Here is a 27,566-nt window from a genome sequence, read left to right as displayed (position 1 = left end):
ATTCATACATTCTCTGCTGGTGCAGTGTCAGAACGCCAAACTCCTTGGATCTGTCTTTAGATGAGGATGCTGCCTCGAGGATCACCTTCAGTGGCTGCCTTTTTAAGGGCCAGATTCTTGTTGGTATAGGTTTGGCTGACCTCTACTCAGGTTTTGTGAACACCACCCTACGTGATCCAGTTTCGCTGGACATCGGGAGGGGATCGTCGTCCTCTTCGTTCCTCCCACAGTGGTCATCAGGGATACTCAGGATTTTCCTCCTAGAAACATTCCCAGGGCTACATCCACGTTGCCACGGTTCCAATTCCAGGTGTCCTCAGATTCCTGTGCAGTGGCTCCGCCTCACAAAAAAAAAAAAAAAGAGAGAAGAAAGCGCCAATGTTACCAGGGATCGGGTATGGCTTCTTCCCTCGTAGGCTGATTTCTACAGTTTTGTCAGGAGTGGACTCGACTTTCATTGGACACTTGTTATTCCTCCTTTGCCCGCCTCCGGCTTGGTTTCTGGACTGTAGCAAGTCTACCACAATAGAGTCCAGGGTCTGTGCTATTCTGCATCGTCTTAGTCTTTGAGATGCTGGAACATGTTCCAGACCACAAATGGGAGCTTAGACAGATACTCTTGATACTTCCTCATGCCAGAAAGGCTCGGAGGATTGGCGGCATATTCTGGATCTACAATCGATCACCCACTTCTTGCGAATTCCTTTTTTCCAAATGGACAACAGAGTACACAGTGTTAGCTGTCTCCAGGGGAGTTTCTAGTGTCCTTGGATCTCACAGACATTTTCCTCCATATTTCCATCTGCCCAGAGCATCGCAGGTTTCTGTGTTTCCATGTTCGCAACAGCATTTCCAGTTCGCAGCTCCCGCACTTTCATCAAAGTACTTGTAGTTGAGGCGGCTTTCCGCCTGCAGAGGGTCCAAGTCCACCCTTCCTGGGACAGCAGGTGATCTGGGCTCCATCTCAATGAGTACGAAGTTGTGGAGGAGATGGTAGTATCTCTGCTGCAGGCCTTGGTGAGTTCAGGAAGATACGCTTTGTCTTCCCAGTCCATAGAATTTCTGGGGCTTCTCTTCATCTCCAGACAGGATCGTGTGTTCCTTCTCAGGGACAGTGGACAGAACCTTCATCAACAGATTAGAATTCTCTTGGGCTGTCCAGATCTCTTGGCATGATTTTGTCTTCAGGTTCTGGGATCTCAGGCAGCCTCCTTGGAGGCGGTCCCCTGGACTAGAGCACCCATATGCCCTTGATGGGAGTCTCTCCTGTCTTGGTGATCTCCGCTGAGTTTCCCCTTTCAGATGCCGCCCCATGGTCGGAGCCATGGTACTCGATTGATATTTGTTAGACTTAGGGGGTATTTGGCTTAAAGAAGTTGAGAAACACTGGATTACTGTGTCACTGTCTTCTGCTCATGTGTAACACTGTTCACAAAATTTTCAAGTACAGTATAGCAATAAGAAACAGTATAGCAGAATCTTCTCATTTTGTAAGCCAGGAAACATAAGTACAGTGGAACCTTGGTTTATGAGCATAATTTATTCCAGAAACATGCTCGTAAACCAAATTGCTCGTATATCAAAGCGAGTTTCCCCATGGGAAGTAAAGGAAACTCACTTGATTCGTTCCACCTCCTCCCCCCTCCCCACCCCGAGGCCACTAGCGCTGCTTCATCACCCCCCCTTCCCTGAGGCCACCAGTGCTGCTCCATCATCCTCCCAGCTCAAACCGGCATTGAATGCCCCCCACTTAAACCGGCATTGCAACCCCCGCCTGCGAACGCCCCCCTCGAGAACCGCATCACACCCCTGTGCTGGAAGCGGCATCTGCCCGCCCATTCATCCAAACAAGCTCCTTACCCCATCTGGGCTGGTCAAGAGGCGGGATCTTTCCTTAACTGGTACCAGCACGCAGCAGATGGGGTAAGGAGCTTGTTTGGGTGGGCGGGCAGAAGCTGCTTCCAGCACGGGGGTTCGATGCCGGTTCCGGGGGGGGGGGGGGGCGTTTGCAGGCGGAGGTGTGCGATGCCGGTTTGAGCCTGGGGGGGTGCTCGTTTATCAGGACAGTGTTCGTTTTGCAAGTTATGGTTTGCAGGCGGAGGTGTGCGATGCCGGTTTGAGCCTGGGGGGGTGCTCGTTTATCGGGACAGTGTTCGTTTTGCAAGTTATGGTTTGCAGGAATGTTTTGCTCGTCTTGCAAAACACTCGCAAACCGCGTTACTCGCAAGCCGAGGTTTGACTGTATTTGTACCAGTCAGTTGGAATTGCTTATTGATCTGAATAAGAGAAGTCAGGCTGAGGAGGGAGGGAAGGAATCAAATCAATAAAAAAAAAATCGGTCGTTTCCAACTGGTCTTCGCCGATAAGTCCAGGTGGAGTCAGTAAATCTTAGATGGCAAATCTGGACTCGCATATATTTTAAAAAATCAAATACTGGTAATTAGATTTGCCCGTTTCTACATTTTGGAGCAGCTGAAAAGAAAGATCCGATTCCAGAAGTCCATTGACAGCAGCTTACTTGGGTATGTTAAATTATTTTTATTGAACAAAAATAACACAGCCATGCAAAATCACCTTAAGCAAAAATACACAGCTCAAAACCATTAGCAGCTCACTTTTAAGTGCATAGTTGATCTTTAATACTGGAAGATATTCATGAGCATTCTAGGTGGTTATAGTTTGTGAAGGTGGGAATTGGAATGTTGATATGCTTATTGTAATTGTCATAAACTGCCTTGGGTTTTTAAGGGAGACTGGGAGAATCTTTGTTGCATTAATGTATAGAGATAGCACAGTCATATCAGTCACCAAATGGGAACACTTATCCTTAAGTGGCAGGAGAAAACTTGTTCTCTAGACCCTAAATAATTATAAGAGCTGATTCCATCACATGAAAAGACAACGGCTATAGATATGGTGTTGCTGTCCAGAACCTAGGATGTATTTATAGGGAGGTTATCCTTATGGGTCAGGAATGATGTTAGTGTTAACTGTTTGCCTTTTCCTATGTAATTTCCTCTTGTGTCTCTTCCTCTTTATTCTTGGCAAGACTCTTCAAAGAAAAGAACTTTGTTTTATTATATTAACTCTTTATCCTTTTGTTGTTTAAGATGTGCAATCAATGCGATTTATTTCTTGTTATACATTACTTGGAAATAAATAATTTAATTAGGAAAGCTAGATTAATGCAAAAATCTTATTTTCAGCTGTGCTGCAGAGGCTCAAAGATAAGAGACTTCCATGATTACGTAGTCGGTGGCAGCGAAGAAATTCTGAACTCACATATTCCCAGCATAACCTCTGAATCATAGTTCTCCACTAGAATCATTTTTTTCCTTTTACCGGGTGTTGATATTTGTTGAAGACATGTTTAAAATTCTGCAAATAGCTTCCCCACAGCTTTCATACACTCATGGGAGCAGCTATATTTATAAGTGCATACCTCTGTGTATATATGTAGTATCATTTGTAACATGCTTCCAAGCATGTCTCTGCCCAGGTTTAGCACAGTGAAGCAGATTAAAAATGGTCAGAAATAGATATGAGCATGAAATTGATGTAAGGCCAATTTCCTTGTCATCAGCAGCAGATGAATCCAGAGATGAGTGGGTTATGACCATCCACCAGCAGGCAGAGATAGAGAACACAAAAGCTGAGCTCTTTCATATACAGCAGGGTTTCTCAACCTGTGGTATGCCGGATCTTAGGGGGTATGTGGGCTGACTGCCGCCGCCACTTGAAGTAGGCCGCTGTAGGAGCCTACAGCGAGAGAGACCTCACACGCTATATACTGATATCAATCAATATGGATATTTATTAGCAATGCAGTTACAGCTTACAAGAATAAATCATTCAGCATATAGAGTAACAGAATGTGATCTTCAGGCCTGAGGATCCACTGACGTCTGTTCTACTTACTTCCGTTTACAGGCCTGTTTTTATACATTTCTTGGTGGCCAGCACCACGTTGGTCTAAATCACATGATAAATCTTTATTGGTTCTTTTCTTACACGTCATTACATCTGTAAATTCATTTATTGGTCTATACATTTGTGTCACGCTATACGTTTGTTCAGTTTACCGTAAGGCCTATCCTTTTCCCGCATATGTCCCTTTCATTTACCATATAAGCAATTCCGAGCCTAACCCCCCCCCCCTTCTGCCTCACCATCATAAGACACGTCTTACTAAATGATATTCTCAAGAATTCTATTTTTGACCATGTGATGTGTTCATCTTTTCACAATATCCTGCCAGGTGCAAGGCCCTATTGCCATGCAACAGAGTTAAGTCTTGCTTGTTTGTTTCTTCTCTTAAGTTTCGCTTAGCCCAGCAGTTAGCTAAGTAGGGTATTTCCCAATCAGTATATGCCAGCTGGCAAATGTAGTAAGAAATGTCTTTTAAATTGTTACTATACTGATTTATTAGTGCAGGAGAAAAGGGGATTTTTCTTCTTCAGGTCTGGTTGCTTCACTTTTGGCTTTATCCAAAGGACTTAATATTCTTCACCTGTATCATACAAGGACTTTATAAGTGTATTTTCCTTTATACCAGAGTTTTCCATGATGTTTCACCTTCCTCTCATACTACAACTCCAGGAAGAGAAGGGCCAGGTGCGTGCAGCGATTGCATGACGCCAGCCCACAAGCCTTCCCCTAACATCAATTTTGATGTTGGAGTTAGGCAAGCGGCAGCGGTGGACTGGGGAGATTAGGAATCGGTGGCGGGTAGGCAGACTTTGGCGCGGCAGGGAAGGAGGCAGGCAGACTTCGAAGCTGCGAGGAGGGGAGGAAGGACAAAGGCGGGGAGAGGGAGTGGGATATAGGCAGGAGGGAGGGAGGAAGGGGGCACTAGCTTAGGACATAGGAGAGAGGGAGGGAATAGAAAGGGACAATTGTTGGGCCTGAGTGTGTAAGTGAGAGGGAAAGAAATAATGCACATGAGGAAAAAGGAAGAGGAAAATTGGGCATAGAGGGGAGTGAGGTAGAGATGCATGGGGAATAGAAGGATGAGAGGGAGAAATGTTATATATGGTGGTGGAGAGGGAACACGGATAGATTGAAGGGGATGCAAGTGGGAGGAATGTTGGGCATAGTGATGGAGGGAGAGATGTGACATGGAGTTGGAAAGGAGTGATAGAAGGAGAAATGTGCTTGGGGCTGGTGGGCCGTGGTGAAAAATGATCGGGGGGATGAGAGGAAGAAAAGTTGGACTCATGGAGGGACAGAGAGAGATGTTGGTTGGGGAATGGAATGAGGTCTGGAGGAGAGGAAGTGCAGGAGGTAGAAAGAAAGAAATATTGGATACACAGTCAGAAGGAAATACAACCAGAGACTCATAAAATCACCAGACAAACAAAGGTAGGAAAAATGATTTTATTTTCAATTTAGTGATCAAAATGTGTCAGTTTTGAGAATTTATATCTGCTGTCTATATTTTGCACTACATTTGTCTATTTTTCTATAGTTGTTACTGAGGTGGCATTGCATATTTTAAAGTCATCTGCATTGACATCTTTGAAAACCCCCCAAATATAAATGATAATTAACATTTTCTCTGCAAACAGTGTGCTTTGTGGGTTTTTTTAATTTTGTGGTTACCATTATGTATTAATAAGATTATATTGTGTGTATATATTTCCCAGCAGATGGATGGATAGTCTTTCACAAGAACATAAGAATAGCCCAGTAGCCCATGCCAAGCCAGGTCACTAGTACCTGGCAAAAACCCAAAGAGTAGCAACATTCAATGCTACCGATCCAGGGCAAGGAGTGACTTCCCCCATGACTTTTTCAATAACAGACTATGGACTTTTCCTTCAGAAAATTGTCCAAACCTTTCTTAAAACCAGCTTCACCATCTGCTCTTACCACAACCTCTAGCAACGCGTTCCAGAGCTTAACTATTCTCTGAATGAAAAAAATATTTCCTCCTATTGGTTTTAAAAGTATTTCCCTGTAATTTCTTCGAGTGTCCCCTAGCCTTTGTAATTTTTAACAGAGTAAAAAATCAATCCACTGGTACCCGTTCTACACCACTCAAGATTTTGTAGACTTCAATTATATCTCCCCTCGGCCATCTCTTTTTCAAGCTAAAGAGCCCTAATCTTTTTAGTCTTTCCTTTAGTCTTCTTGGCTACTTTGCTTCTGTTCTCAATTCTCAGTTCAGTGAAGTTTGGGATGTTTAGGCTAAGCAGTGTATACTTTAGGGAGTACATCTGGTGGTACCAGATCCCTCCCCCACCCCGTCCTCTCACCAGGCCACTGCCCCATTCTCCCTCCTCCCAAAAACCTCCCACAAAAACGCTTTTTGGCTAATTCTAAAGCAGTGTATCGCAAACTGTGTGCCGCCTGAGATTTCAGGTGTGCCGCGGCACACTGGGGAGGAGGAGAGGCGCCAACACTGGCTGACCACCTACAGAACGTGCCTCTCCTGTGGCTGGTATTACTTCTCTTCAGAGTTTTGTTGCTTGAAGCTGATTCTTTCTGGGACACTTCTACTCCTTTCCAGAGCTTTCTGAAGAGGGGGGGGGCATTCTGTAATTTCTCTTGGCATTTTTGTCAGCTGGTTTTCTGATGCTTGACTTTATCTCTGGACCTTTATAATAATATACTTACTGTTTCTGGTAAGGCAGAAGTTGTTTTAGAGGGGCCGAGGCACTCATTGGAGATGGAAAGCTGTAGAAGTGATGGACTCCTTTTGAAGGCATAGTTTGCTGAAATACGGACCGTGTTGGGTCCAACCTACATGTTCACTTGATCGCAGGTGCCATTCAAACTGGCTTATATTACAGAACAATTTGTTTACACTGCAAGCAGACTGGTTTTATGAACCATAAGTTTTATCACATTGTTGAACAGACAACTTGTTTTCACCACAATCTATTCCACTCCTTTTTCCCTCCTGGTGGTTTAATTGAGAAATTGGGGAGAGTGAGGATTTTTTTTCTCTCTTTCTCTGTTCTGTGGTGGAAAATAACAGTGGTTTCTGAGTGTCAATTCTGCTACTGCAGTAGAATTGTTTCCAATTTGAAATGGTTATTTATTTATTTTTAGTATTTATATACCACTTATAGCTTAAGTGGTTTACATTCAAGTACTCAAGCATTTTCCCTATCTGTCCTGGTGGCCTCGCATTCTTCCTAATGTACCTGGGGCAATGGGGATTAAGTGACTTGCCCAGGGTGACAGGGAGCAGTGTGGGATTTGAATCTACAGGGTGCTAAGGCTGTAGCTCTAACCACTGCAGTTACTGGCTCATCTGGTGAGCTGTATTGGTGCATAGGCTACTTCTGCTATTAATCATTTCTCAAAACATAGAAGAGAGAGTCCCTGCTCAAAAGAGCTTGCATATTAGGCATAGCCTATTTTCACAATAATAAAAAATCATGCACACAGTTGCTAGGCATGTGCATGTCCTTTCTGACTCATGTGCATGCATTCATTCGTATCTCTTAGAGGGAATATTGGCTCTAGCCTCTAGCTTCCTTATTCCATGTTGATGGTTGTAATGCTCACAGACAGTATCTGGTGGGCCATGGTGGTGTTCTTATTCATTTAGGTTTTGTGCCACCTTCCTCAGAATACAGCTTTCTCAGCCTTTACCAGGTTGAATTCAGGGGATCAGCTGACTTCCCAGAAAATCCCAGCTTCTTAGGTTTAACTTTGCTTGCTGTATCTTGTCTCCAGATCTAGAATGAAGCAAAGCATTTTTCTTAAACCACATGCTAGAATTCAGTGCATAATTTCCTTTTTGCCTCTGTTCTGTATTGCAGTTGGTCCAGCTGCCTGAATTGGTTTGCAAGTTGTCATGGGCTACACCCCTGCCTAGGTCAATATGAAGCACTAGCAGCAACTGATCTAGGCGTGCCTCCCCTAGGAAAAAGGGAACCCTTCAGATAAGTCTTCAACTATATACCAAAATAAAAAGATTTCAGTTGCAAACTTTAGAAACATAGAAAAAGCGGCAGAAAAGGGCTATAGACCACCAAGTCTGCCCATTCCAAGTATCCCCCCCCCTGAATTTACTCCCTTAAAGATCCCACAAGAGTATCCCATTTTTTCTTAAAATCCGTCACGCTGCTGGCCTTTATCACCTGGAGTGGGAGTCTGTTCCAATGATCCACCACTCTTTCGGTGAAGAAGTACTTCCTGGAGTCGCCATGAAACTTCCCTCCCCTGATTTTCAGCGGATGCCCTCTGGTGGTCGAGGATCCCATGAGCCAGAAGATATCATCTTCTGACTCGATGCGTCCCGTGATGTATTTATACGTTTCAATCATATCTCCCCGTTCTCTTCTTTCCTCGAGTGAGTACAGTCGCAACTTCTTTAGTCTTTCTTCATACGGGAGATCCTTGAGCCCCATGACCATCCTGGTGGCCGTTCGCTGAACCGACTCGATCCTCAGTACGTCCTTTCGGTAGTGTGGTCTCCAAAACTGAACACAGTACTCCAAGTGTGGCCTCACCATGGCTCTGTACAACGGCATCATAACTTCAGGTCTCCTGCTGACGAAACTTCTGCGGATACACCCCAATATTTGTCTTGCCCTGGAGGAAGCCTTCTCCACTTGATTGGCAACTTTCATGTCTTCGCTAATGATCACTCCTAGATCGCGTTCCTCCGTGGTCCTAACCAAGGTCTCACCATTTAGTACATAAGTTCTATGCGGGTTTCTCTTGCCCAAGTGCATTATCTTGCATTTTTTAGCATTGAAGCCTAGCTGCCAAGTATTTGACCATTGTTCCAGCAGCAGTAGGTCGTGTGTCATATTATCAGGTAATAAGCTTTTGCCTACTATGTTGCAAAGTTTGGCGTCGTCGGCGAACAGTGATACCCTTCCTCTAAGTCCTTGCGTCATATCTCTTATGAATAAGTTGAATAGAATCGGGCCCAGGACCGATCCCTGCGGCACTCCACTGATCACGTCCGACGCTTCAGATGGGGTACCGTTCACCACCACCTTCTGAAGTCTGCCGCTCAGCCAATCCCCAATCCATGTAGTTAGAATGTCTCCTAATCCTATCGATTTTAGCTTGTTCAGTAATCTTCGATGAGGGACGCTATCAAATGCTTTGCTGAAGTCCAAATATACCACGTCCAGTGACTCTCCGGCGTCCAGTTGTCTAGTAACCCAGTCAAAAAAGCTAATCAGATTAGATTGGCATGATCTACCCTGGGTGAACCCTTGGTAGATTCTATAATTTTATAATTCTATAATTTTTATTGTAGTCCCTAGTATGGGCACAGTTCAAAAGTAAATCAAACCCTTACTCAGTGGAGAAAAAAAAAAAGATAAAACAAAACACACTTCCCCTGTTTATTCACAGTAAGCTTCAACTCTCTCCCATTACACCTGGCTTTATGCTCAAAAGTCCAAGTCCTCTTCACCAGGGAAATGTGCAATTTAACTGTAGTTTTAAAGTCCAAAATTTTCCTTCGCCAAGCAACAACAGCAAAAATAACACAGGTCAACATATCATTTTCATCAGAGTTAATGTTGGGTGGGTTTTATATTTTTTTCATGCTGATTTCAAATCTGTGTTTAGTTTTTCACTAGCACATCACATTTTTGTAATGAGACTCATTATATATAATTATAAACATTAATTGGGTGATATATCATGCGTTTATAGGATAAACATATAATGAGGGTTAACGACAGTTGTCTTTGTTTTTTTATGCTACAGATGGTGATTAGTATCAGTCTTTATCATGTCAAGACATTGTACTAATCATCCAGATAGTTTCTGCTACATCTGTGGTTCATTCACGACGAAAGCACAATGTCGCCCAATTACCGTAGATCTGAAGAAGGTGTACAGATTGTAATTTGGCTGTCCACTGGGTGACCAGTTTAAGTCTTGGGCTCCACATGTCATCTGTACCAGTTGTTCCAACGGACTTCGTGACTGGCTCAATTAATGAAAAGCAGCAATGTCATTTCAAATCCTCAACATAAGAATTGCCACTGCTGGGTAAGACCAGTGGTCCATCATGCTCAGCAGTCCGCTACCGCGGCAGCCCTTAGGTCATAGACCAGTGCCCTAATTGAGTCTAGCCTTAACTGCGTACATTCTGGTTCAGCAGGAACTTGTCTAACTTTGTCTTGAAATCCTGGAGGGTGTTTTCCCCTATAGTAGCCTCCAGAAGAGCGCTCCAGATTTCTACCACTCTGGGTGAAGAAGAACTTCCTTACGTTTGTACGGAATTTATCCCCTTTTAACTTTAGAGAGTGCCTTCTTGTTCTCTCTACCTTAGAGAGGGTGAACAACCTGTCTTTATCTACTAAGTCTATTCCCTTCATTATCTTGAATGTTTCGATCATGTCCCCTCTCAGTCTCCTCTTTTCAAGGGAGAAGAGGCCCAGTTTCTCTAATCTCTCACTGTATGGCAACTCCTCCAGCCCCTTAACCATTTTATGGAGGGAACTGCGAGACCAAATTAAAGATTGCTACTTTTGCCTTGTGAACACAAGTGGATTCTCAGCTAAAGCTAAGCACAAAATTATATATCCTACTCTAGATTCTGCTATTAGGCCTGTTCCTCATGATGACTCACTGCCTGTCCCTATACCTCCACAAGATGGACTTGCTTTTGTGAAACATGATGAGGAATGTGATGATGATGCAGCAGCTGGTCACAATCCAGAATTATCTGATCCTGATTATGTGAATAATGAAGATTCAGAATCAAAGACCTTTACACAAGCTGAGCTCAATGATTTTATTCATGATCTAAATTTTTCAAAAGAAAAAGCAAAACTTCTTGCTTCAAGACTTAAGCAAAAGTACTTGCTTGCAAAAGATGTTAATATAACTCATTACAGAAAAAGGAATCATAACTTAACAACATTCTTCACTGTTAATGGCTCATTGTGCTTTTGTCATGATATCAGCGGGCTCTTCAACAGTTTGTCACAAGTGCATTGTCCAGATGAATGGCGTCTCTTCATTGATTCTTCACAGAGAAGCTTGAAGGCAGTATTACTGCAAAACGGAAATTCCAAACCAAGTACAGTGTTTCCCCGGTCGTTCACAGTTGGTGGTCCCGGTCATTCGTGGTATTTTCCCTCCACGAACCGCCAACAAGGAGAGGGCAGTGGGAGAGGCAAGAGAGAGCAGCCGGAGCGCCGCAAGTGCAGGAAATTACTCGCGGTATGCTCCAACCTCCTCTTCCTGCACTAAGTCGGGCTTTATCCAATCAGGAGCTACTTTGACACGCAGCTCCTAATTGGATAAGGGCCAACTTAGTGCAGGAAGAGACGGTCGGAGCGTACCGCGAGTGATTTCCCGCACTCGCGGCGCTCCAGCTGCTCTCCTGCTGCCCTCTCCCACTTCCCTCTTCAGGCTCCCCCATGAAAAACCGTATTCGCAGTTTTTCGAGATTCGCAGGAGTTCCTGTGCTAAATTTCCTGTGCATGTGGGATAGCAGATCTACAGCTGAACATTATGTCAAGCATGTCTGGCAGCTGAGGGATACCTATAACCCAGGGACAAGCAGTGTGAAAATTATGCCATTGGTGGATCCTCATAAAATATTTCTTCCACCTCTTCATATCAAGCTGGAGTTGATGAAGAACCTAGTAAAGGCCATGGGTAAAGTGAACTCGCCAAGTTTTCAATATCTTGTTAAGAAATATCCAAAAATCAACAGTGCAAAACTGAAGGAAGGGATATTTATAGGCCTACAGATCAAGTCTGTTATGCAGGATGATGATTTTAAGCAATCACTCTACCTGACCGTGTTGCAGGCCTTCATTTTCGATGTAGAGCTCAACTTCTGGATGTACTACTGGGTTACACATCTAGACGTGGCACATTGCTCCACCTGGCAGTCCAGCTTGTCTGCATCACTGGCTGTGGAGTGTGGCTGCACCCAGCAGTATGGCTTCACTCCATCTTTGGATGTAAAGTGGGATGCCATCTGTCCATTTGGAATAGCTCCGCCTCTGAATGTAGAGCACAACTCTACCTAGCAGTACCTCATGGCTCTATCTCTAGATGCAGAGTGTGGCTTTGCCTGCCTCTTTTAGCTGTAAATATAGAGCACATCACTTGACTATTCCACCTGGATTCACCTCTGGGTATAGGGAGCAGCTCTTTAGGGATGGAAAACGGCTCTGCTCTGTGTGTTTGGCAAAGCTCCTTCTGTGTGTTCGGCATTGCTCCATCTCTGGAAATAGAGCGCACCTGCCTCTTCAGTATGGATGTAGAGTGTGTCTCTTAATTGTTTGGCTTAGCTCCATCTCTGGATGTAGAGCACGGCTCCAGCTGCCTGTTTGGCACTGCTCTATCTCCTAGACGTAGAGCATGGCTCCATCTCCTGCATGTAGAGCATGCCCCCAGCTGACTTTCTGGCATGGCTCCATTTCCTGGATGTAGAGCATGGCTCCAGCTGCTTGTTTGGATGTAGAGCATGGCTCCATCTCCTGCATGTAGAGCATGGCTTCAGCTGCCTGTTTGGGCATGGCTCCATATCTGGATATGAGCGCAGTTCCACAAGTGGATCCATTTGGCAGTGCTCCACTGCTGCTTGCTATGTTCTACTCTATTGCTGTTTGTTGCATGCGGCTCCATCGCAGAGCATGGCTCAGTCACTGGCTGTTGAGCACAGCCCTGTTTCAGACTACCGTACACAGCTTCATTTCCGGCATCTTGCACAACCCCATCTCGTATGCACATTTTTCACTAGCTGCTGAGCAAGACACCTTCCTTGGCTGTTGAGTGTATATCCTTGGTGCAGCTCCATCCGTAGAGAGTTGTGCGTATCTTCTTATTGGATATCTGTCTAGGCTTTGGACACTGCTCATCCTTTGCATCATGGTGTGTGCTCTCTGGTGGCTCAGATTCAGTTTGTTTGACAGTGAGCTTCTTTGGCAGGCTTGTACTAGCAATTTAGTTCTTTTCATTGAGTGGAACAGGTCTTGCATATTAGAGGCCTGATGCGCTATTTTGGTCATTTCTTGGGTGGAGCAGATAGTTCCATCTGGTGTAGAGCTCCTTCAGTTGGGCAATCCTTGTGTTGTTTCTTGGAGACAATGGCCCATCCTTCAATTCCTTGGGGGATAGTGGATCACTTGACTTAGTATCTCCCTCTTTCTACGTTCTGTTCATTACCCCACCCAACTGAGGACTGCTTTGCTACATCCCACTCGTCTCTTGATTCATCTGCTGCTGATAATAAGGAAGGAAAAATTGTCTTACCTGATAATTTTCTTTCCTTTAGCCACAGAAAATGAATCTAGAGTCCTACTCTTTTATGTTTCTTTTTTCTTTGGTCTCTTCTTTTGCTCCATTGGAAGTGGTCCTGTGGGCTGACATGACTGGACTGGATGTCAGCTAGTGTTTGTTTTATTTATACCCTGCCCTTATCCAGGGCGAGTTACACATTCACATACAAAAATGTAGTGGAGCTCTGAGGAGGGAGATCTTGACCAACTTTTGATATTCATGTGTGTCCTGCTGCTTTGTTACAAGGAATACTGGCTTACCATCCTATATATGACAGCTCAGCTTTTGTGTTCTCTATCTCTGCCTACTTGTGGATGATGATAAACCACTTGTCTCTGGATTCATCTGCTATGACTAAAGGAAAGAAAATTATCAGATAAGAGAATTTTTCCATATTACTACTTGGTTTTGATGAGCTGGAATTCTAAGCAGTAACATAAAGTTGTTTTCTGAGAAGCACACTATAACTGAGATTTTCTTTTTTGGTACTGTGTGTGTGTGTAAAACTAGTAATGTACTGGATATAGGACATGAGGATCTCAAAACCGCAAAGCCTGCAACACCTGGCAAGCCTTTAAGACACTCGTCATCTCTGACTCGCAGTCACAGTGTTGGGGGTCCCTTGCAGAACATCGATCTGGCTCAGCGGCCTTCTCATGGTGTCTCCACTGTCAGCCTTCCAAACAGCTTACAGGAAGTGGTGGTGAGTGTATTAACTACACACATGCATAGTATGGTTGTCCAGAAAAACCTAGAGTTAATTGTGCAAATTGAAGTTTTTCCCTTAAATTTGATTGTACTTGATCAGAAAATATTTTCTGAATTTTTTAAAGCCCATCCTGGGGTTGCTCAAAGCCAGTGATTACATAAAGCTCCCTTTTTCTTAAAATTTGCTATTATTTTTGCTTAATGGAGCAAATTTCTTGGTATTATAGCTTTAACCTTTATGTTTTCACACTCAGCAATTATACATTAATAAAGACATTTTATGCCAAAAAATCTAGCAGTAGTTTATTAAATGAACCTTCAATTTCTGCACTTTATTATGGAAAACAGAAATTTAACATACTTTGCTAATACACGTACACTTTGGTGTAGTCATCTATCAATGGTGTTCCAAACACTCAAGCATTCAATGTCTTCTTGAGATAGCAAGGAACTGAACAGCATCACAGGCTATCTCAAGAAGAAATTGAATTCTTGAAACGCCATTATGCTGTTCCTTCCTTATATTAAGCTTTTGTAAACCGTGCCAAGCTCTATAATTATGGAGAGGATGCGGTATATAAACTTAAGGTTTAGTTTAGATTAATAACATATACTAATAATAACACATACTGTTAAACTAACTTTTAAAATAGTATTTTCATAATATGTGTTTATAAATGCCTGTCTTCTTTTTTTTTTTCAAATTATTTTTTATTTTCAAATTTTTCATAAAGTGTACAAAATATTAAAATACAATTGATAAATACATAGTATCACTTTTATATCTAATACATTATATATCTAAATTTGATTTTCCCCCTCACCCTCCCCCCATCCTTTTATTATTTTAATATAATATTTTTAATTTTCAAATTTTACAGAATGTGTACAACATGTTAGAATACAATTATTAAATATACAAAATCACTTTTATATCTAATATATTATGTTCTAAATAAATTTTATCCCCTCTCCCTCCCCCCACCCTTCTATTACTTTTCATTCATTCATTATATATTGTATAATATATTATAACATATTTTGTAGAGATTATTTTCATTACCCCCCCTCTATGTGTGTCATAAAAGAGATTCCTAAGAGAAGAAAAGAAGAAGAAAAATCCTACTATTTATTCATTGCAGTATTTTGTCAATGGCCCCCATATTTTTATAAATTTAGTATATGTCCCTCTTTGTATTGCTATTGTTCTTTCCATTTTAAATATATGACATATTGTATTCCACCAAAATGTATAATTTAGGTTGTTATAATTCTTCCAGTTATTGGTTATATGCTGAATGGCAACCCCTGTCATAATTAATAAAAGTTTGTTATTTTCTGGTGAAATTTGACTTTTTTTTCTCATCATCATTCCAAATAATATTGTATCATATGATATTGCAATATGATTTTCCATCAATTTATTAATTTGTGGCCAAATTGAATTCCAAAAAGTTTTAATATAGGGACAATGATACAATAAATGATCTAATGTCCCTGGTTCTAGATTACAATGCCAGCATTTATTGGACTTAGAACTGTCTAATTTTTGCAAACGTGTAGGGGTCCAAAAAGTTCTATGTAATAAAAAGAACCAAGTTTGTCTCATAGATGCTGACACTGTACATCCCATTCTCCAAGACCAAATTAGTGGCCATTGAGATGCATTAATTTGATGCTTAATCTCAATGCTCCAAATATCTCTTAGACCATTTTTTGGTTTTTTATTCAAATATCCAGATATTAATTTATACCACAATGCGGCTTGATGTCCTAGGAAGTCTGCTTGAAAACATAAGAACTTTAAACTATATTGATTATTTAATGTTTTCCATTCAGGGAACCCAACCTGAATGGCCTGCTTCAATTGCAACCATTTAAAACTTTGTGTTTTATTAAGACCAAATCTATGTTGCAATTGTGAAAAATCCAGCAGTTTACCTTCTGAAATAACATCGTCTAGAGATCTAATGCCTGCAATAATCCAGTTCTTCCAAAGGATTTGAGCTCCGCCTATTTTGATCTTGGAGTTTATCCATATAGATTGATTAGTTGATTTGTTTATTGGGATAGGTGTTAATTTATCAATAAATCTCAACGTTTTCCAAGTATCCATTAATATTTTATTTTCTCTGTATCTTCTAGGTATGTTAATACTTGGCAGATGAACTAAATTTAGGGGAAACATAAGGCGCCATTCTAAATATAACCAATCCGGTGCATTATCCAAAAGTTCTGGGAGGATCCAATACATACCCTGACGTAGAATATAGGCTTGATGGTACCTATAGAAATTTGGAAAATTTACCCCTCCCTCCTTAATTGATTTTTGTAAAGTTACTAAAGCTATTCTAGGTGTTTTACCAAGCCAAAGAAATTTTGTTAAAATGCTATTAAGCTTTTTATAAAAGGACCCCTGAAAATAAATAGGTATCATACTCATTTGGTAGCAAACTACAGGCAAGATCATCATTTTAATAGTTTGAACTCTTCCCCACCAAGAAATATGTAATGGGTTCCATTGCTCACATAACTCCGTAACTTTTTTTAATACATATTTTTCATTTTCTTTTACAGTATCTTCGATTGTATTTTTAACTTGAATGCCAAGATATTTAAATCCTTCTTCTTTCCATATGAATGGAAAAGTGTCAAATAATCCTTTTACACAATGAACATTCAAGGGTATAATTTCAGATTTATTCCAATTAATTTTATAACCTGAAAATTTACCAAACTTATCAATTAATTCCAATAAAGAAGATAAGGTTGACTCTGGATTTCTCAAATAAAGTAAAATATCATCAGCATAAGCCGAAATTTTATATTCCATATCTGAATATGGAATACCTTGTATCTCCCTCTTTTGCTGTGTTGCTAACAATAAGGGTTCTAATACAACATCAAATAACAAAGGAGATAAAGGACAACCTTGTCTAACTCCCCTCTGCAATTGAAAACCATCAGATATCTTATTATTAATATTTAGTCTTGCAATCGGGAAGCTATACAATGTTTTTACCATTCGTATAAATCCAGAACCTATACCAAACCATTCTAAAGCCTGATACATAAAATTCCATTCTACCCTATCAAATGCTTTTTCAGCATCTAATGAAACTGTAAAAGCCGGTTCATCCATTTTTTTTTTATAAATTTAACATATGAAACAATAGTCTAGAGTTATTAGAGGAATGTCTTTTAGCAACGAAACCCGTTTGATGCATATCTATAATATGTGGGAGAGCTTTGGCTAATCTCAAAGCCAAAATTTTCGCCAAAAGTTTATTATCAACATTTATCAAAGATATAGGTCTGTAGTTTGAAACCAAAGTAGGATCTTTATTTGGCTTAGGCAAAACAATTATTATTGATTCAGCCATAGTACCTTTAATATTTCCTTTTATAAGTTGTGTCTGATATAAATTTAGTAAATGTGGGGAAAGGATATTTTGAAATGTTTTATAAAATTCTACTGTATAACCATCACCACCTGGAGCGGATCCAACTCTAAGAGATCTCAATGCTGTTTCTAATTCTTTTAATGATATAGGTTCATCTAAACTCCGTTTTATATGATCAGGAACCTTAGGTCCATTAATTAAATCTAAAAAGTTTTTTCCATCTTTTTGTCTCTCCAAATAAGGCTCGGAAGAATACAGTTCCTTATAAAATTTTAAAAATTGTTTTAATATTATATTTGTTTGATTTGTTATTATACCATTATCATCTTTTATTCCATTAATATTAGTTTTCCTTTTTTTTACTTTAAGATAATTTGCCAATAATCTCCCCGCCTTATTAGAATTTCCATAATACATTGTTTGCTTGGAAAACAAATCTCTTCTTATCATTTTTGAAGTTAATTCATTATATTTACCTTTTGCTTTCAAAAGAGCTTGCAAAACTTCATTTTCCCATTTACTTACCAATTTAGCTTCTAATATTTTTATTTCTTTTTCTAATTCTATATATTGTATTTTAATCTGTTTCCTAATAAAAGCTGAATATGATATAATATTACCCCTCATAGTTGCTTTAAATGCATCCCATACATTCTCTATAGATGTATCCTCCACTAAATTTATTTGAAAGAAATCGTTAATTTGTATTTTAAAATTTTCCAAAAATTTGTCATCCACAAGCAATGCATTATCAAATCTCCAAAGTGGTCTACCATTCTCTAATTGATCAAATTGTAATTCTATCCATACTCCCGCATGATCCGAAATAATAATAGGATCTATGGAAGCTTTAATCACCTGTTGCACTTTATTTGTTGAAACAAAAATATAATCTATTCTTGAAAATGATTTATGAACCTGTGAACAAAATGAAAATTCCTGATCATTAAAATGAAGAATACGCCATATATCTTTCAAATCACATGATTGAACCAAATTATCTAAACCTAAAGATTTTATACTTTTACCTGGTTTTTTATCCAATAATGGATCCATTACAGCATTAAAATCTCCAGCCACCACTAAATTAGAAGCAGCCAGTGGTAACAACATATTCTGTAATTTTTTAAAAAATTCTGGTTGATTCGAATTAGGGGCATATATATTGAACAACGTCAGGGCATCATTTCCCATACTTATATCAATATGTATCCATCTTCCATGTGGATCTGAATTTTTTACCTTAATATTGGCCATACATTTTTTATTTATAAGAATTGCTACCCCTGCTTTTTTGCCCTCTGCTGGAGCAAAAAAACATTCTTTTACCCACCCTCCCGATAATTTCTGTGATTCCTTTTTACTAAGATGGGTCTCCTGCAGACAGTAAATATCCGCATTTTGCTTTTTTAAAAATGTTAATACTTTTTTCCTTTTTATTACGTGATTCAGGCCATTGACATTAATAGAATATATCTTAAAAGACATTATACATTTTAATACTTCTCATTATAATCTTCTTCTCCTCTTCTTTTATATTCAGAATCCAAAAAATGTTTTTCACGACACACATATTTATCCCTAAAGTATCTAATCCCTTGTTTATTTTTTCCTTAATCATTCTAGTAAATACTTTCCTTTTCCCTCCCTTTCCCACCCAATACAATGGCTGCTTAAGGATACACATTGGAACTGTAACCCAAACATTCTCCTCCCCTCTAGGCATTCAATATTCAATCAAATTCCCCTTCTATCTATTTATATTAACCTTTAATATCTTTAGTCATATTTTCATAACATTTCATTAATGTATCTTTATCCATTTAACAGTTTTTAATTTATATTTCTTTGGTATTATTATTTACATCATAAAATTTCATCTTAAACATATATTTAGTATGTTATTAATGTTTTTCCTATATCTTGCTCTTTCTTTCTTATAAATTTTTATTGTCTTTTCTTTGTATCATTTTTTTTTTTCTTTCTTCAGATATTTCAATGTTTCGTATTTTTATAATTATTTCATAAAGTCATCAAAACCCATCTTAAAATTTTATGTTAAAATATCATCGGTTCTGGTTTAGAAAGAAAAGCTTTTAGTTTTTCTGGATCCTCGAAATACAAGGATTTATCTCCAGATGATACTCTCATTTTCGCCGGATAATATAGACCATATTTAAAACCTTTTTCTTTTAGTTGAGGTCTCATGTCTAATAGTCTCTTTCTTTTATTTGCTGTGTTTTTGGCAAAGTCCGGTAAGAACCATATTCTAGATCCTTTATAATTTAGATTTTTGTCTTTCTTTGCGGCATTTAATATTTCTAATGCTTGTTGGTATCTAAGCATTTTGAAAATTATTGGTCTTGGCCTGCCTTTATTTTCTGTATTTTTAACTGGAATCCTATGCGCTCTTTCTATTTCTAGTGTTTGTTTCAAGTCCAGTTGTAGAATTTTTGGAATTAAATTTTCTAGAAATAGAATAGTATTTTTTCCCTCTAAATTTTCTTGTATTCCAAAAAGTTTAATGTTTTTCCTTCTTCCTCTATTCTCATAGTCTTCCAGTTGGTCTTTCAATTTATTTAATTCCAGACTATCATTTTTACATCTGTTTGTTTCGCTTTCTATGACCTCCATTTTTGATTCTAATTCAGTTGTTCTTCTGTTATTACTTTCTATTTGTCTATGAATGTTTAATATTTCTTCTTTCATTTCAGACATATTGGTTACTGTTTCCTTAAGCATTTGTTTAATTTGTCTTAGTTCTTCCATGACTTCTGCTTTACTCAATATGTCAGGTTCTTCAACAGGAAGTGGGATCTTGCTTGGTGTTATTTGATCTTGTTTCTGTCTTTTTGCAGACGTACCAGCCTCATTTTTGTTTTGTCTGGTAGTAGCCATTTTGTTGTTTTTCGTGGAGTTTACTTTTTTCACAGATGTTAGATGACACAAAAACCTCTTTAAGTACTATTCCAGTAGTTTTATCTTTTATATCTTACTTGTCCACAATCTTTATATTCAATGACTCGTCTTCAATGCTGTGTTGTTGAGGAAATAGCAAACTTTTTTTTGGATCTCTTCCTTCAGAGTTCCTGTCCAGCTCTTTACCCTCTTCAAAAATGGCAGAGGAGGTCTATTTCAAACTGCCTTAATTTCAGACTGACAGACACTGTCCTCTCACCCAAATTAGTTTAGCTTAAGGAAGCTTTTATCTTTTTCCTTTTATCTTCAGCTTGTTCAATGTCAGTTTACCTTGGTTCTCTAGCCTCTTTTTAATTTTATTTTTCGTTCAGCTCATTGAAAATCTCATCCCTCAACACCATGTCACTATCAGCATTTGAGAATTAAAGGCACTTTTTTTTTTTTTCCCTCTGTTTTGCCAGTGAGGAAATATCAAATTTTCTTCCTGTTTCAGTTTTTTACACAGTTACAGCTTTGACAGCACTAATTTTAAATTGACATTGAAATTTTCCTCCGTTGGTCAATTTAAATTTTTCAGCTGCCCTCACTGTCTCTCCGTATCAGCACAGAGAAAAGCCGGTAGAAGAAGCAATTACTTTCCCCTCAGCCCTTTTTCAGTGTCGGCGGCCCTTTTCTCTGTGTGTCTGCAAACCTCTGACAGTTCAAATTTTCAACAGCCACTTCTCAACACTCGAACACAGGGAAAAGTCGGCAAAAAAAAAAAAAAAATCTCACTTTCTCTCTCCCTTCAGATCTTCTCCCAACATCAGTGGCACCATCAGACTGTCTCCGTTGATAGATTTCCCCTTCTTTGTCAATTATCTGCCCCGATGCCACGTCGAGAAAATACAAACAAGAAATTAGCTTCAGGCAAAGGAACAGCCTACCCCCCAGGGCTCCGACTCAGCTCCGATCGGAAAGGGCTGTCTCAAACCGCCACAGCCCAGGAAGTCAACCGACAACGTTTCCACACTGGGACCGGTCCTCCCCTTTACTTTTTTTTTTCTTAGCGTCAATCAGTTTAAGTTTTCTTCAACAGCTCTCCTTATTACTGTGCCGCTTCTACACACAAAAAAGCCGGTAAGAAAAATAGCAGCCTTACTCATCTCCTTCAGATCTCTTCTCGGAATCGGCGGTTTTGTCAAATTGTCTCCTTTTATATATATATATTCAATTTCCATCAGTCAGCAATTGGTTTTTTTAAAAAATTGAGTTGAAGGGGAAATTTATATTAATTTGTTGCCTATTTGAGAGGAGCGCCGCGATCACACGTCCATCTGTGTACGCGGTAAGCCACGCCCCTCAATGCCTGTCTTCTTAATAATAAACAAACCGAGATAATTGTAAAGTTATGGTATTATGTGGGAACCCTGCCCCGCCCCTCCCCACTACCAAGTTAGTGTTTCCAACCATAAATCTTTGCTATCCTTGCAGGATCCACTAGGGAGACGGCACAACCCTCAGCCTGTGTCTGTGCCATACTTAAGTCCCTTGGTCTTGCGAAAGGAGTTGGAGTCCTTACTGGAACATGAAGGGGATCAGGTGATCCATACATCCACCTTTATCAATCAACACCCAATCATCTTCTGGAACTTGGTGTGGTACTTCAGGCGCCTGGATCTGCCCAGCAACCTGCCAGGACTCATCCTCACATCAGAGCACTGCAATAGAGGGGTACAGGTATACAACACTTCAGCGTTTGTCCTTTTTTGGGGAGATTCCTCAGACTGATTCTCTTTTCTCTGATAGTGAATGTAACTGGTGAACTTTGGACAGATTAGGTGTTATGGAGATAAATGATGAAGGCATGTCAAGACTTTAAGTTAAGGTTTCACAAAATCTGCTGGTCCAAGTGAGTAGATATGAATGGCAGGTGAGACAGCAGTGTCTTTGGTCTCAATCAGAACTTGGAAGACATAGGGCTACATGTCTAATCCAATTAGACCTATGGGAGTGGTAGATCAAGGAGGTATTTTCAGCCTAATTGGAGCCTAGGAGAAAAGATAATAGGTTTGGAGGTAGAGAGAGAGAAAAGGAGGGCTGCAGAGAGAACACTGGAAGAGGAAGGAGCGACGATGCAGAAAGTGAGAGGACTGCAAAGGGATGATGTGGGAAGTTATGTACTTGCCAAAGAAGAAATGCGGTCAGCATGTACTCCTGCTACCACCTATGATCTGTCTAGTGCAGTGGTCTCAAACTCGCAGCCCGGGGGCTACATGCGGCGCTCCAGTAACTATTTTGAGGCCCTCAGTATGTTTATCATAATCACAAAAGTAAAATAAAAGAATTTCTTGATCATATGTTTAGCTATAAATTACAATATAATATTAAGACTTAGCCAAAAGGAAAGATTTATAAACTATAAAGAGTTTTACCTCATGCAAAATTGTCATTTCTTTAATAAGGCATTAACTATTTTTTCTGAGTCCCTCCAAGTACCTACGAATCCAAAATATGGCCCTGCAAAGGGTTTGAGTTTGATACCACTGGTCTAGTGCATCTAAGCATCCATACTGGGAAGAAGGTAGTATCCCCTACCTCTCAGTTGTACATTTTTGACTTCTTAAGTTTTATTTCATTTACCTAAGGAGCTAAAATTGCAAGTAGGAATACTCTATGAATAAGGTACATTAATTAATAGCCTTCATATTTTTTCTTAGTGACATTGTAGAATGTGACAGCAGTTCACCTTTAAGCAAGGAGTCCTGGGGTGGTGTTTCAGGTTTGTATGGATCCTATACTGACAATTGTACTTTTCTCACCTGTTTTAGCTTCCTCAATCCTCTCTGTCTCAGGACAGCAAGCTGGTGTACATTCAGCCACTGTGGGACAACATTCACCTGCACCAAGAGACTGGTGAACCTCTCTATAGGAGCTGGAGGAGCTTCAGTAAGTGGTGGGGGGGGTGCTTTTTTTTTTTTTTTCATATCCTGCCGCAATAAACCTGAATATAGGGTTGTACAGGCTAGCTCTCTCCTGAAATGGGTGCTCAGCAACTGGTGACTGGCTTCCCTCCCCTTTCCCTGAAAATCTTGCTTCCACTAGCACAACACTGCCATATCTTTTACAAAAAGATCTTAAAACTAACATTATGAAATGATTTTTCTGTGTCCTGGGAACTTCTTGAGTGTGTTGCACTTCTAGCAGTAGCAGAGCATTGCATGTCAAGACACAGTTCTTGTTGTTGGCCAGACCTAATTTAAGTTTGCATGTTTGTCATTCAAAACAAACAACAAAGATTACCATACCAGTGCCAGTGTACAATGTAGAGCATACCAGAGCAGAGCAGTGTACAGTTTTTCTTCTATGCAATCTCCAAGCATCTCTGAACAAATTCCCCCTACCTTCCTAGAGGAAGAGATCTTCAGCTGGCAGGGCTTTGGGAAGCCCACCAATTTATATTTTGCATTTGGGTAGGAGGCAAGGGGCATGACAGGAAGAAAATTTAGTGCCCATCATTTTATTGGACTAATACATTTCTCAATTAGCTTTCAGAGGTTAAAACCTCTTTCTTCCGGTCTGTAAATTATACTGCTGTTACAGTATCCCTATCCTGACCCGAGGAAAGGTGCTATGGTCTTTGAATTAGTAAAAAATGTGTTAAAATTAGTCCAATAAACAGGATCACCATATTTCCATTTTCTGTTAATGAACGATTATCAACACAGTTACAATAATACGTTATCCTAAAGCAAAAATAAATAAAACAAATAGAAATTTTTTTTCTACCTTTGTTGTCTGGTTTCTGCTTTCCTCATCTTCTCAACATTCTCTTCCTTCCATCCACTGTCTGTTTTGTCTCTGCCTCTTCCATAGGACATTTGCTCTCTTTCTATGCCTCTTCCTTCCATCTCTCCCCCCCCATTGGTGTGGCATCCATCTACTTCTCTCCGTCCCCCACCATCCACCCCCCTCCCGTCATGGTGTGGCATCTGTCTTCTTCCCTTCCATCTCTCCCTCCTTCCCAGCCAGCAGATTTTAGCATCTCTCTCTTTCTCCTCCTTTCCTCCCCTCAGATCTGGTATCTGTCACCTTCCCTTCCCCCCTACTCTGGCATCTCTCTCTCTCTCTCTCTTTCTTCTCGGTCTTCCTTCTAAATTTATGTGTCTACCTATAGCTTGCCACCTCTTTCCCTCACCCCTTCCAGTATCTAACTTTATCCTCTTCCCCCAATCCAGTATATGCCCTTTTTTCTTTCTGCTCCCCTCTTTCACCCCTTCCATTCAATGCTGCCCCCCCCTCACACTTTCATTCAGTGTTTGTTCACCCTGTCTCCCACATTTCCATCTACTGTTCACCCTCTGTCTCGACCCTTCTATTCACTGCCCTCTCTCTTCCATATGGTATCTTCCGTTTTTCTATGTTCCTTCAATAAACTGTCCTATGCCCCTTCTCTCCTTTGTACATGTTTCATTTCAGCTTCACCCCCTCTCCATTCTTCTGTCTCCACCCCCTTCTCCTATGCTTTGACATCTCTCTCTTTTCCTTTCTTCTCCTTTCCTTCCTACTCAACCCCTTGGCCTAGCATTTCTCTTCTTTCCTTCTCTTCTATCTCTTCCTCCCCCTCCATGCTCTGGCATCTCCTCTCCTTCCTTTCTCTCTGGTCTGGCATCTGTCTCCTTAATTTCCCTTTCCCCCCCCCCCCCCGGCATCTTTCTGCTCTCCTTCTCTTCTGTCTCTCTCTCCCCCCTCCATTATCTGGCATTTTCTCTCCTTCCTTGCCCCTAGTCTGTCATCCGTCTCTTTCCCTTCTCTCTCCCTCCATGGTCTGGTTTCTCTTTTCCTTCCCTTCTCTCAGAAGCCTGTAGCATTTACTGTGCTTCTGCTGCCACCTCCATGTTTGGTAGCCAGGCTGGAGGTAAAGGGGCGGCATCACCCCACACGTTACAAGGTCCAGTTTGGACCTCTCAGAATTGCCGGCTAGTGGCCAAGGGTCGCTTGCCCTGTCTTCTGGAGAAGCCCCAGTGAAGGAACGGGATGCAGCCACTTGCCTTCTCTGGCTCTGGGAATGCTGGAGCGGGAAAGGGTGACAGAAAAGTTGGTGGGGAGAGTGGCACTCACCCATTTATGTTCGGCGGTGCTCTCCTCAGGGGCGGACATGAGCAGAAACTTTCCACAGGGAGGAAAGGCGACGCTCAGAGCAGGTCTGCCGCGTCCTGCCCCAGTCCAGATACTTGCCGCTGTGGCTGTGCGGGATGCGTCTGCAGCCAGCTACCAAGAGTGTCGCGCCCCGAGGCCGGAGCTTGCAAGGTGCGTCATTCCTGTTTCGGAGCAAGCAGTGTTAGAGCGAACTGAACCCAGGCGGGGGGCTCTAACACTGCAAGCGCTGGCTTCCCCTTCTTTTCTGAAACAGGAATGACATAACTTCCTGTTTTGGAGAAGGGAAGCCAGTGCATGCAGCAAGAGGGCAGTGAGGGAGTGGAAGGGAGGGAATCTGTCTTCACCAGGCAGTTGGGGCCCACTGCCTGTTTGCTTCCCCTCTCCAAATCTGGCCCTGGGGCCCCCCTGGTATTTTGGAGCCCTAGGCACGTGCCTACCCGGCCTATCCTTTAATCCTGCCCTGATCCCTACAAAACCCAAGGGGTGTCACAGTTCTCAGAAATGCACCCTTAGCTTAAATACACATGTAGGGATCACCAATCAGTCATGGATGTAGGGCTAACTAAACAACTTTTTAGAAAAAGAACAGTGATGAGATATAATTAGCAAACAGGGAAAAGACATGGATATTTTATTTATTAAGATTTATTTAATGCCTTTATGATGGAATTCACCCAAGCCAGATTATAGCAAGTGGTAATTTACAGTTAGTAAAACTGACTATAAACACTCAAAAGTCAGCATAGTACATAAAGAACAAGAGCAAAAATTGGAAATAGGCAAATTGAATCATAAGAATATGCTGACAAAACAGTGTTAATGCACCACATGTTGAAAAACAGCAAAACATTCATTTAACTCAGGGATCTCAAAGTCCTTCCTTGAGGGCCGCAATCCAGTCAGGTTTTTAGGATTTCCCCAATGAATATGCATTGAAAGCAGTGCATGCACATAGATCTCATGCATATTCATTGGGGAAATCCTGAAAACCCGACTGGATTGCGGCCCTCAAGGAGGGACTTTGAGACCCTTGATTTAACTGTATAAATTAGAACACAGTGAAACTTCTTAGACTCTTCTAAGACTTGGAAGGATATTAGTAATTTCTTGGATTTTGTGTATCCATTATTGTATTTTTCTTTCTTACTTTTTTGTCCTTTCTGTCATTGTATTATGTATTATTGTAAATTATACTTAGTTTCACCCATAGTGTAACTTTGTTATGTCAGTGCTATATACATGAAAACATCTTAGATATTGAAGGGGCATGTAGAGATGGAGCATATACATAGCTAATGAGCTAATTTGTTTCTGGGTTGGTTTGGCACTCAGCAGAGCTTCCAGATCTTTCTCCTCTCTTTCTTCCCATAGAAACATGATGGCAGATAAAGGACAAATGGCCCATCTAGTCTGCCCATCATTATCTCTTTCTCTCTCTCATGCTGCTTATTACATTTATATGTTGATGGCTCTGATATTTTAATAAAGGGGGTATTTAAAGTCTTATAATAAATGTAAACATAGATAAGACAAGGTATAACAGAGGAAATGAGGCAGACCAGCAGTTAACTAGAAGGAAAATATTGCATGTGTAGCTGTGGTGTGTACATTTGATGTCAGTTGCCTTATCCATTTATGGTTTTTATTTGCTTCTTGAAGTAAAGGTCGTTTTGCATTAGGCAAAACACCTCTGAGAGTGGGTTCCAGAGTGTGGCAACTGTTCTTGAGAATGTTCACTGGGAGGACCTTACAGACCTCAAAGGTGCATAGGGAGAGCGCCTGTTCAAATATTTTCAACTATAAGAGCCAACTTTTAAAATGATTGGGAGTGCTAAACCCAACAGAAATTACCCCTCTTTGGGCACACTCAGAGAGTTTGCCCAATATTAGGGGGTGCTCAAACATTCTCAAAGCTGGCTGTAGAATCTTATCCATTTCTTCTTAGAGCCTTGTAGAGAAAAAGGTTTTAGATTTCACTGTGTTGTACTGGTAGTCAGTGTAATATGGTCTTATAGCCTTTTTTGGATGTGCTGCAGCATGAATTAACTGGAGCTGCTCTAAAAAATTTCATGGTTGGTCCAATGTAAGCTTCATTAATTTATTATACAGCCTAATTAAGATTTACTTTAACCAGTGTCAAGGAAGCTCCAGTGACACTGTCCA

At 40.6% G+C, this 27,566-nt stretch overlaps 1 protein-coding gene across 7 annotated transcripts in view; it reads left to right on the top strand.

Annotated features, from left to right (window-relative positions):
• DENND4C (DENN domain containing 4C) overlaps positions 1–27,566 on the top strand; it is a 318,792-nt gene that overhangs the window by 280,388 nt on the left and 10,838 nt on the right. For 6 of the 7 annotated variants that reach the window (XM_033919674.1, XM_033919664.1, XM_033919681.1 and 3 more), the window contains 3 exons: positions 13,744–13,936; positions 21,738–21,983; positions 23,075–23,192. In XM_033919674.1, the coding sequence (XP_033775565.1) occupies positions 13,744–13,936; positions 21,738–21,983; positions 23,075–23,192 (557 nt within the window). The remainder of the gene's footprint in view (positions 1–13,743; positions 13,937–21,737; positions 21,984–23,074; positions 23,193–27,566) is intronic. The other variant, XM_033919656.1, reaches the window with a different exon arrangement.

This window comes from Geotrypetes seraphini, chromosome 1 (genome assembly GCF_902459505.1).
Source record: "Geotrypetes seraphini chromosome 1, aGeoSer1.1, whole genome shotgun sequence".
In the NCBI taxonomy this organism is placed as follows: Eukaryota; Metazoa; Chordata; class Amphibia; order Gymnophiona; family Dermophiidae; genus Geotrypetes; species Geotrypetes seraphini.
The sequence above is the reverse complement of the archived record's forward strand: the minus strand, read 5'-3'. Positions and strand labels throughout refer to the sequence as shown.